Source organism: Oryza glaberrima, chromosome 7 (assembly GCF_000147395.1).
Source record: "Oryza glaberrima chromosome 7, OglaRS2, whole genome shotgun sequence".
Classification (NCBI taxonomy): domain Eukaryota; kingdom Viridiplantae; phylum Streptophyta; class Magnoliopsida; order Poales; family Poaceae; genus Oryza; species Oryza glaberrima.
Window position 1 is genome coordinate 20,072,248 of NC_068332.1, and position 12,027 is coordinate 20,084,274.

A 12,027-nucleotide genomic window follows, 5' to 3' on the forward strand; every position below is an offset into this window, starting at 1 on the left:
AACTGCTCAAATACGGACGGAAACTTGATCTAACATATTTATTTTTAACTTTTTATTTAAAGATAGAAATGAATACCCCGGATATATAAACGGAACCAAATAATATTGAATACGAATACGGAGAAAATATGAATCAAAGTAAATATAGTCACGAAATACTTATCACAACATAGAAACCCAAACTATTGTTTCGTAAATTATTGAAAGGATTTAACTAGGAGTGGTTCTTTTTTTAAATGAATAATACCAAATTCTCCTAATTTTAGCGAAATAATATCAAATTCTCTTAATTTTAGCAATTGCATATAGGCAAAATTTACGATAGGACATATAAAGTTTGTGCTTTTGAGGATATCGCTAGAATGGGTTCTTGCTCAAGGACATAATTAAAAAAGTGATGATTTTTTGATGGAAACTGGCAACATTATTATATTATATCGGGAGGAAATGGAACTAGAAACAATGGCAAAAAACAATGGCAAAAGTACAAATCTACTCCTGTCTCCATCGGCCTCCAATCTCCTATCTAACTATGCACATGAGAAATCATGATCAACTCAAATTTATGGCCAATTTAACGATCTGATCTAGTTTGATCAGCTACTTATGTGGCTGGAAGTTAGGAATTTATGTTTTCGGTAGTTGGCTGTTGTCCCTCGCGTTCGCTGGCAGTAGCGACGTCGCGCACTTGGAAATGGCCGAGTCTCTGGCGTCTCCGGCCACGGCGAGCAGGACGCTGGCTGGCGGGGTGCGGGTGGCCGCGGCCACAGGAGGGGAGGCGGCAACAGCTAGCCATGATGGAGATGCAGACGGTAAAAGCGCGAGACATCTCTCCGAGGATGAATTTGGCGAAGGGTTAGATTGACGAGTGGACCCGACCTTTAAAATATTAATTAAGAAGTTAACGACGTCAATTAAAAGTTAAAGTTACACTTAACATATTAATAGCGCTTGTCTTTAATGAATGTTTCTCTCTTCCTTAACGGTTTGCGTTGTGTAATAAAATTCTACTCCCTTCTAATATATTGACGTGCAATCCAATTGCGCGTTCGCTAAAAAAATGAATGTTTATCTCTCAATTTCTTTCTTATATATAATAACAAGAAAAAATGTCAGTGCGTTGCAACGGATAAAGACTATTTTAATCGTATTATTGTTATACGGTTTAGTTAAGGTTTTGCTACTGAGTGATATGATACATGACACATAATTTGTTTTACTTGAATTAAGGATATATGCAATGTTGAAGTTAGTGCTAGTTTGGATGATTAATGCTTATATATATGCTTGTCGAATTGTTATTCCTCATATTTCTCTTTTGTTCCACACCACAAGAGTGCATAAATGCTTATTGAAAAGGTCAATTAGGCCTAGAGGGGGGCTGAATAGGCTAATTTAAAAACTTAAGTAAAGCGGAAGCAGTAATTTTCAGAAGTAGGCTGGGAATTTTCGGAACTTTCGAAAGGATTTTCGGAACTTTCGAAAGGATTTTCGAAACTTCCGAGAATGCACAGAGCAGCGCACACAAAATGAAATCTCTAGATCTAGAAGTCTACCACAGGGAATCCAAAGCACAAACAACAACTAGCCCAATAGCGGCACAAGCAAGCGAAGCTAGAGGAGAGGGATGAAGAGATATGACCAAGATGAAGCTTGCAAACTTGTTCTCGGAGTTCAAATCCTTGAGGGGATTCTACTCTCCGTTGAGGAGCTCACTAAGAGACGGGTCTTAGCTAACCCTTTCCTCAAGAGATTGCACTAAGCACTCCTCCTTCCACTAAGAGGTATCTCTTCCCTTGCGAAGGCGAGATCCGGCCTTCACAAACTTCTACCGGCCAACCACAAGTAGATCGGTGGCTCGGGAGCGACACCTAGCCGTCTAGGAGTCCTCAACCTCCAAAAGTAAAAGATGATGCAAAGAACTCCCGGAGATGATGCAAGTGCTAACAAATCTTCACGAAGACCACAAGAAGCACCCACACAAACTCGAATCCACACTCTCACACACACCAAATCCGAATCAAACACGGGTGGAGAGATGAATCAAGGAAGCAAGGCTCAAATGAACTAGAGAGAGAGAACAAGCCAAGGACACAAATAATTGCAATGAAACCAGCAGCCCTCACAAGTGAGGGGAGGTGGGTATTTATACCCACAGCACAAATATGCCCATTGGTGTGCAATAAAAGTGATTTTCGGAACTTCCGAAAATTCTAGATCTGAGAAATATCAAAGTCAACGGCCATTTTCGGAACCTCCGAAAAACATTTTCGGAACTTTCAAAAATTTCCAGTACGAAAAAAAACTGTTCTGAGTATTTTCGGAACTTCCGAAAATTTCCAGAGAGCTCAAAACGGTTCTGTGTATTTTTAGAACTTCCGAAAATCATTTTTGAAACTTCTGAAAATTTCTAGAGAGCTCTAATATGGTTCTGTGTATTTTTGGAACGTCCGAAAATCACTTTCGGAATTTCCGAAAATTTACAGAACACTCCAAGAAGAGAAATGCTTCAAGAAAAATTAGATTTTGAGCACACGCATCACTCCTTATATGTCTATGCATCATCCCCTTAATAGTATGGCTTTCCTACGATACAATGCAAGATAAAAGATACAATATACCATTTGATCATTGCCGCATTGCATCGCGATGTCGCATTCACGGGATATGCATTGTATTACAACACATTGAGGACATAACAACCTTCACATCTGCTTGAATAAAAATGTTAGTCCTCTCTAATCGCATTGTAATCAATCATCAAAATCATTAGGGGCCTAGATGCACTTTCACTTATGCTAAGAGAGAAAAAAAATGAATATTGAATCCTTCAAAACAGTGTTGACGACAAAATGTATTCGCAGTGAGAGAAAAAAATGGGTGCCGAATTTTTTGAAACAGTCTTTACAACAATGACGTACCCGAAATAATTGAGAGATAAAAAAATATATCAAATGAGCTTCAATAAATGTCTCTTGGTTATGATTGGAGAAAGACTGAAAGAGTGATAATATAATGAGTATATATGTAGGGTTTTTCTTTCAAGTTATGTTCTATTGAATATGTTTCATTATAAATCATTTGAAGTCATGAATCTTTAGTGTTGAATTGATCTTATTGGAACTTGATTTTGATTAATTGATATATACATCACTATACTCTACATTATCAAAAAATTTCAGAATTTTTCATAATTATAAACAATTTTCATAACTATTTATATCGAATTTATTAGAAAAAGGTACACAGAAGAACAACCCATTAGAATCGATGCGTCCAGGGGCCTTCGCCTAGCCTCACCCACACTGCATTTCAAGTTTTGCACCTATAAATGGCCAAATGAGCCACGGCCCAGGCACGACCGGGCCTAGTCGGGCCGGCACAATCGGACCAACACTTCGGGTCGGGCCTACCCACGGGCTGCACCCCAGCCCAGGCACGACCCAATAAGACTCGGGCCGTGTCAGCCTGGCCCGAACGCACGATAGCCCATCGTGCTTCTCTATTAAATAAGTTTATTTCTTCTCCCCCATCTTTTTGGGGTTGTCTTATATGGTTGAAATAAGTCTATTTTGTATATCTCATGTCTTTAGCCTATGCCTCAAATCGCTATATTAAGTCTATGATGGGTCCCTCAACTATTTTTCTTTGGTCATGTCGGGTTGTGCCGAGGTAGTAGCCTAGACACGGCCCGGCTATCGGGCCGGGCCGGCACGGGCCCAACCGTTGGGCCGGGCCAAATTGTCGTGCCTTGGGCCGGGCCATATGGCCATCTATATTTGCACCTAGTAGTAATTAATTCTCTAATTATTACTCCCTCTGTCCCATAATATAAGGGATTTTGAGTTTTTGCTTGCAACGTTTGACCACTTGTCTTATTCAAAAAATTTTGAAATTATTATTTATTTTATTTGTGACTTACTTTATTATCTATAGTACTTTAGGCACAACTTTTCGTTTTTTATATTTATAAAAAAAATTAAATAAGATGAGTGATCAAACGTTACAATTAAAAACTCAAAATCCCGTATACTGTGGGACGGAGGGAGTATGTGATTAGTTTAAATGGTCAAGCACTTTGCTGTATGTATTTAAAGCTTCCAAAACTAACTACTCCGTACAGTACGTTTGAATACCCAAACAAATTAGTAGGTATGTGTTTTTCATGGTGATTAACGCTTTCTGCAACAAGCTAGTAAAACAAACAAATAGTACAAGACGTTTAGACGGCTCGGCAGTTCCGATAGCCACATATATATCGTTGTTTCCTGCTACTAATATACATTTCTCCGTAAATGATACTCCATCTGTCCTATAATATAAGGGATTTTAAGTTTTTATTTGTATTGTTTGATCACTCATCTTATTAAAAAAAATTAAAATTATTATTTATTTTTTTACTTACTTTATTATCCAAAATATTTTAAGCACAACTTTTCGTTTTTCATATTTGCACAAATTTTTTGAATAATACGAGTGGTCAAACAGTGCAAGCAAAAAAAACTTAAAATCTCTTATATTATGAGACGGAGGGAGTAATACTTGATTTACCTCTCTACTTTAATTTAATTTAGAATACTAAAATCTTTAGCCAATTACAAATACTCCCTCCGTCCCCTAATACATTATTTGACCATTCGTATTATTCAAAAAATTTTAAAATTATTATTTATTTTTTTACTTACTTTATTATGTAAAATACAATAAGCACATTTCATTTTATATTTGCACAAATTTTTTTAATAAGACGAGTGGTCAAACATTATAACCAAAATGTCAAAATCCCTTAGTAATAGGCACGTAAATACTCTTTTCTACTGTAAAAACATAGAAATATGTTTATATGCCAAGAAAAATGCTTCAATTTTAGTTGTATTATGATGTAAACTTTTTATGAATAATTATCACTTATTTAGTTTAAATCCTGGATTGCAGTATTGCACCGTCTTGACATATAAATACTGAAGTACCCCTAGCAAGTTCCATCGATCGTGAGGAAGATCAGTAGAGAGCGCACTCAACTTCGCCAAATCGCCGATAATGGCCGACGCGGCCACCACCCCGCTGCTGACGAGCCATGAAGCAAAGCCGGCCAAGGCACTGTCCATCGACGACGCCATCGAGACGTACATCGGCGCCACCGGCGCCCGCCAGCTGCTCACGGCCATGTTGCTGGCCTTCGCTTGGGCTTTCGAGGCGCAGCAGGTGTTCATGCCCGTGTTCACGGACGCGGAGCCCACATGGCACTGCACCGGCGTCGCGGCCGGCGACCCCGGCTCGTTCTGCTCGCTGGCGGCCGCTTCGGCTTCGGCTTCGGCGTGCGCGCTCCCGCCCGGCACGTGGGAGTGGGACCGCCCGGCCGAGACGTCGGTGGTGTCGGAGTGGGCGCTCAAGTGCGGCGGCGGCGGCCCGGCGCTCGTCTCCCTCCCGGCGTCGTCGTTCTTCGCCGGCAACCTCGCCGGGGGCTTCCTGCTCACGACGCTCGCCGACACTCTCCTGGGACGAAGGAAGATGCTCGTCCTGTCACTGGTGACCATGTCCGTCGCCGGCGTGCTCACGGTCTTCTCGCCGAACGTGTGGGTGTACGCCGCCCTGCGGTTCGTGTGCGGGTTCTGCAGATCCACGGCGGGCACGTCCGCGATGGTCCTATCCACGGAGCTCGTCGGGAAGTGGTGGCGCAACACGGTGAGCGTCGCCGCGTTCGTCTTCTTCTCCGTCGGGTTCATGTCACTCCCGGCGCTCGCGTACACGCTCCGCGAGGCGTCGTGGCGGAACATGTACGTGTGGACGTCGCTCCCGTCCCTCTGCTACGCCGTCCTCCTCTACTTCCTCGTCCAGGAGTCGCCGCGGTGGCTGCTGGTGCGCGGACGGAAGCAGGAGGCCATCGCGGCGTTGCGGCAGATCGCGTCGCTCAACGGCGGCGAAGGCATTACAACGTCGAGCTTCACCAAGCTGGAAACGTGCGCCGGGGAGGTCGGGGACGGCGTGGCCGGCGGCGAGGGCATGTTCGCCACGCTGCGGTCGATATGTGAGCGGCGGTGGGCGCTCCGGAGGCTGGCGGCGATCACGACGGCCACCTTCGGCGTCGGCGTGGTCTACTACGGGATGCCGCTCAGCGTGGGCAGCCTGAGCTCCGACCTCTACCTGAGCGTGGCGTACAACGCGGCGGCCGAGCTCCCGTCGTCCGTCCTCTCGTGGCTCCTCATGGGCAGGTTCAACCGGCGCAGCTCGCTGGTCGCGCTCACCGCGGCGTCCGGGCTGTGCAGCCTCGCGTGCGTCGTCATCCCGGACCCGGAGGCCGGCGCCGGCGGCTCGCGCTTGCGCCTCGCCGCCGAGCTGGCCTCCTTCTTCGCGTCGTGCGCGGCGTACGACGTGCTGCTCATGTACTCGATCGAGCTGTTCCCGACGTCGGTGCGCAACTCGGCGGTGGGGCTGGTGCGGCAGGCGGGGGTGCTGGGCGGCGTGGTGGCGCCCATGCTCGTCGCGCTCGGCCGCGAGAGGAGCTACTGGTCGTTCGGCGTGTTCGGGCTCACCGTCGGCTGCCTCGGGCTGTTCGTCACCTGCCTGCCGGAGACGAAGGGGAGGAGGTTGTCGGACACCATGGAGGATGAGGAGGAGGCCGCCGCCGTCTTGTCTGGAGGATGAGGCTATGGCGCGAGCGACATGGATAACAACGGGGAGCTCGTGTAGATGACTTTCAGGTTTGTTCTGTACATCTTGGGAATTAAATTTGAAAATATATTTTTCATTAAAAAAAATTCTGAAATATTCGAAATGCAAAATTTTTACAGAAATAATGTCGATCTCGTATAATTGCGAAAAAACGTGGGCGTGTCAGCGTGGGCTCACGCAAGGAAAGTACGAGACCGCGGTTTCGAGGAACGGTATCGCTGCGGAACCAAACAGCTATATCGGTGTCATGCCGATTTAATTAGTGATTAATTATCCTGATTAATAAATTATTAATTAATTGCTAATTAATATAATTAATCACTAATTATTAGTTAATAGTTAATTAAGTAATTAATCACTAATTAAATGGAGCCGTTGGACTATGTCGTTGATTGATTCAGCAGCGAGACTATTTGGTTTCGCTCTTTCATTCCGCAAGATCGCGGTGGTCTCGCACTTTCTTTACGTGATACCGTCTGTGACGTCACGACACTACGCCAGATCCTCACACCTTTGACGGTATATCTGTGACGGGCATAAGTACTGGTCACTGATGAAGGTCACCGTTGACGGGTCCTACAGGATACCGTCATCGGTGAGCCATCCGGCTGCGACCCATCACAGGTAACTAGTCACCTGTGACGGGCCGAAAATGAAACCCGTCATAACCTCACCTCTGACGGGTTCCATTTCCGACACGTCACAGGTGACTAGTTACCTGTGACGGGTCACAGCCGGATGGCCCGTCAGAGGTAAGTTACCCTCACCTCTGACGGGTTTAAGCCCTCAACCGTTTGAGGTGAGGAGGGAAATTTTTTTCCTCCCAGCTGGGCCCACAACAAGAGGAGATAAGGCCGGCCATTTCTCTCGGTTCCCTCTCCCATTCCCCCATTTCTCTCGGTTCTCTCTCCCATTCTCCATTTCTCTATCTCTCCCTCTCTCTTTCTCTCTCTCTGTGCGTGAGTGGCGGCTAGGCAAGGGTGGGACGGGCGGCGTGCCGGTCCGGCAGGGGCGGTGGCGCTCTCCCTTCCGCCAGATCCGGCAGGGGCGGGAGGGGAGGCGCGGTGGCACCAGACGGATCTGGAGCCGTGGCGCGGTGGCGGCTCGATGGCGGCGCTCTCCACCTCCGCCGGCTCGAGCGTCGGCTGCCGCCTACGCCTCCACCCGCGGGCGACGCGGACTCCGACTCCGACCGCGGGCGACGCCGCCTCCGACTCCGACCGCGGGCTCCACCGCCTGTGCCTCCGCCTCCGACCGCGGGCTCCGCCGACTCCGCCTCCGACCGCGGGCGACGCCGCCTCTACTACCGCCCGCACCTCCGCCTACACCTCCACCGGCCCAAGCTTGCAGACGCCGGCCGGATCTAGAGCTCCTAGGCGGATCCAGGCCCCAACCGCCAGATCTGGCTTTGGTGATGATTTTTGTGATGATTTTTTTGATTTTGTTTTGTGCCCAAATGATTGTGAATGTGAAGTGATTTTGTTCTTTGGCCAGATGAATATGATTGTGATGTTTCTTGTGATTCTGTTTTGTGTCCAAATGATTGTGAATGTGATTATTTTTGTGATTTGTGAATCCCTAATGAAAGTCTGCGACTAGCTATGCTTACAATATTTTATTTTTTTTGCCGATTTTTTAGGTCTGTGACGGATCTCAATTCAGACCCCTCACAGGTAAGGATCACCATTAACGAGTTAATATGTTTACCTGTCACAGGTAAAGGTCACCAGTGACGGATTTTAGTTGAACTCCGTCAAAGGTGACTTTTACCTTTGACGGGTCTTTACCCGTCACAGGTGACTTATGTCATCAGTGACCATTGATCTGTGACCAAACGCTTTATCCGTCACAGGTAAGAGTATGGGCCCGTCAGAGATGACGTGAACCAGCGTAGTGCGATTACGGTATTTTCGCGTAACAGTCATGCGGGATTTACGGTATATTTCTGCAAAAAAATTTGCATCCCAAATATTTCTAAAATAAAATTAAATGAAAAGTATATTTTCAAATTTAATTCTACATCTGGGTGCTGGATATTTTCTGTGCAGGTCGGAGATGAAACTGTAACTCGTCAGTCAAACTTTCATCAGAATATAATCCAAACTACTGTTACAAACTTACAGTCCCCGGAATGCGTCTTTGAGCTTTTGGCTCGGGATTGTAACCCTAACTCTATAGTTTAAATAAAGCTTCTTGTCTTTCCTCGAAAAAAAAAACTTACAGTCCTGCTTCATTATCGGTAGGGGTGGTTAACGAGCTAAAAATTTAGCTTGACTTATTATATGACTATGAATTCGAACCGATCTAATTAAGCCACGAATTTTGAGCTCAGCGATATCTTCTCTTGTGCCAGTGACAGCGATGATGGCGACTTACTGGATTAGGATTCGTGATTAGAGCCGGTGTGGGGGAGGGATTGGGCATAGAGAGATGGCTGGAGCGGCGATATTGATGGTCCAAATGGAGGGGCATCACCTGGAGATGGATTCTAATCACTCGAGTGGATGTCCACCTATTTATTATATGTCAATTAAATATTTAAAATTTTAAAAAATTGACAAGATAGATCTATATATAATATATCACTCCATAAACATGCAAGTTAAAATTTAACTTCTACAAATTGTAACAAAAATAGAAGTTGAATTTTAGTTTGAATGTTTGCATTTTTGTTACAATTTGTAGAAGTTGAATTTTAACTTGCATGTTTGTGGAGTGATATACTATATATTGATCTATATTATCACTTATTTTCAAATTTTTCATAAACATTTAGATTACATGTAATAAACGGGTAGACATCCACCCGGATGATTAAAACAGTTTCCCAGCATCACCTTGGCGGTACGTGAGACTAGCGAGGGACTCTAGCTGTGTTGAGTTCCCTTCAAACTTCTAAAAATTCCGCCACATCAAATGTTTGGGCATATGCATGGAGCATTAAATGAGGAAAAAAACCAATTACATGGTTTGCATGTAAAATTGCGAGACGAATCTTTTGAGCTTAGTTACGCCATGATTTGGTAATGTGGTGCTACAATAAACATTTACTAATGATAGATTAATTAGTCTTAATAAATTCGTCTAGCAGTTTACAGATGAATTATGTAATTTGTTTTGTTATTAGACTATGTTTAATACTTTAAATATGTGTTCGTATACGTCAAACAAAATTTTGGGCATGCAACTAAACACTGCCTCTATCCATAGTGGTTAGTATGTGACGGGACCGGGGCAGCGTATTTATTGGTGTGAGTTGCGGGAGTGGTGTCAATGTTACACTTCAATAAGAAGATGACCGGGTGTCATTAATCCGATAGAGATGGGAAATTAAGGAGGGTAACACGGTGGGAGGAAGCAGCGATCGATGAATAGAGGGAAGAAAGTGAGACAAGAGATGTGTCCTTTAATTTTTTTTTTAATTACACAGTACAACGCTGACATTCACAACACGTAAACTTTACCCATATAAACATCTTCGAAGACTGAGCGGCCAGCAAATCGTTGAGATATAGCATGAATCCTAGAGCGATTCTAGCTATTTGAAGGATTGGTTGGTGTTTTACAATTTTTCGATTGCTAGCGCTTACATGGCATGTCGTATGGATGCTAAGTGGCATGCCTAACATTTTGGTTAATTTTTCTTTTCTTTTTTCCCCTCTAAATTCCCTTATCTTTTTTTTCTTTTTTTTTACGCACGATCAGAAAGGAAGAAGAGAAGAAAAGGGGGAGAAAAAAATATAAAATGAAAATGAGTAAATGCCCGTGTTGCATGTCATCTGAATACAACGTATGATCCCAAAAGGGTCTTGGTAATTTGGGACTAGAATACCACACTTTAATAAGTTTTAGGACCTGAATATATTTTGAGAGTTCGGGAATCTAGATGACACAGGTTTATCCAGGCGAACAAGTTTAAGTACCGACAGTGAAATAAGTTATTTACAACAGGTTTAGAAATTTTGGACTGAAATAAGTTTAAACTTAAACCAAATTTGATTAAATTTGAAAAAAAAAGTTTACTCTTAGTAGGGGACCAAGCGCTTGTTCATTTTGTTACCAATTTTAGCAATGCTAAATTTTTATAAGTTTCGACGTTATCAAATTTTGGTAGCGTTAAAATTATTTAGTTCGATGTATTTTTCAAATTTTGGTAGTCTTTTTGTGTGAAGAAAGTTCCGGAACCAACAAACTTTGGTAGAATGGTATTGGTAAGGTAATATTTATAGTCTGTTACGCTACCATAATTTGTGCAGGATAAGATTTTGGTAGGGTTAAAAGTGGCAATAAATCCAACAGGCTCCAAATTAGTACTCCCATTAATCGGACACCGTGGTTAGCTTGTCCGCATCTGAGCTCTCGGCGCATGAAAATAGCCTAAAGGCGTGTACATATTTCCGTCCTCGTACGCATCGATCGATCAATCACATGAAGAGACAGACGGCGCAACCGCGCAAGCAAGATTATCAGTTGCTTCGTCCCTCGCAGCGCCGCCCCCCGCCGTAAACTAGGCCACGGAGGCTCAACGACGACGGTGAGGAAGCTGGAGGTGGAGATGATGGCGGCGGAACCTCGACCAGCGCCTGGACAGCATATGGATCGCCTCACGCGGACCACATAGAGCGGAGCCTGGACGAGATCAGGGAGAGGAGCAGGAGAAGCTCGAGCAGGTGTTCCCGGAGCTGCGGTCGCCGTGTGGGGGAGGGCCCAGGACTAGGCCATCTGCGCCGGCGATAGCGGACGACGAGGTGATCGTGCCTGATCCGGGCCTGACGAGGCTGTTCGTCAGCCAACGCGAGACCCAGATTTTGGAAGAGATCGAATGGCGAAATCAAGCAATAAGGCAGCGGCAAGCACGCGTCGTAGTTCCATTGTAGGCTTGTAGCAGCTGGTTGGAGGAAAAAAATTGTGAATATACCTATTTTTTCAGTAATTTACGTTTATATATCTACATGGAAAGAATTTACATAAATATACCTATCCCGCAGAGAAGAAACGCGGGACCGGCCGAGTGATTGGCGCAATGCAAAAAACGTGGGTCCAACAGTATTGCAGCACCGCGCGGTTCTGGGGCTGGGCATGTGAGACCGGCCGTGCATTCATTATAATAATAAAAATCGCTGACGTGGCGCTCCTAATCTTGTGGCGCTCCCACGGCTTTTAGGTAAACAAATATGCCTGTTACTGTGTTCATTTGATACACTATTTAGCACCGTTAAGACATTGTTTAATACTATTAAGACACTATTTAGCACTGTTGAGGCATTGTTTAGTACTATTGGGCACTGTTCACATAGCCAGTGCCACATGACTAGGGCTGGACGAAAAGCTCGTGACTTATTGGCTTGCTCGGCT

General features: G+C 44.6%; 1 protein-coding gene across 1 annotated transcript; it reads left to right on the forward strand.

Moving 5' to 3' along the window:
* The first annotated feature begins 5,001 nt into the window (after positions 1-5,001).
* On the forward strand, positions 5,002-6,898 carry LOC127780365 (organic cation/carnitine transporter 2-like). Its single transcript, XM_052307264.1, has 2 exons — positions 5,002-6,701; positions 6,792-6,898. The coding sequence occupies exon 1, from the start codon at positions 5,041-5,043 to the stop codon at positions 6,643-6,645; it is 1,605 nt and encodes a 534-aa protein (XP_052163224.1). The 5' UTR covers positions 5,002-5,040; the 3' UTR covers positions 6,646-6,701; positions 6,792-6,898.
* Positions 6,899-12,027: the final 5,129 nt, after the last annotated feature.

Excerpts from the sequence above, each read along its gene's own strand:
- LOC127780365 (XM_052307264.1), top strand. The coding sequence starts at position 5,041 with ATGGCCGACGCGGCCACCACCCCGCTGCTGACGAGCCATGAAGCAAAG.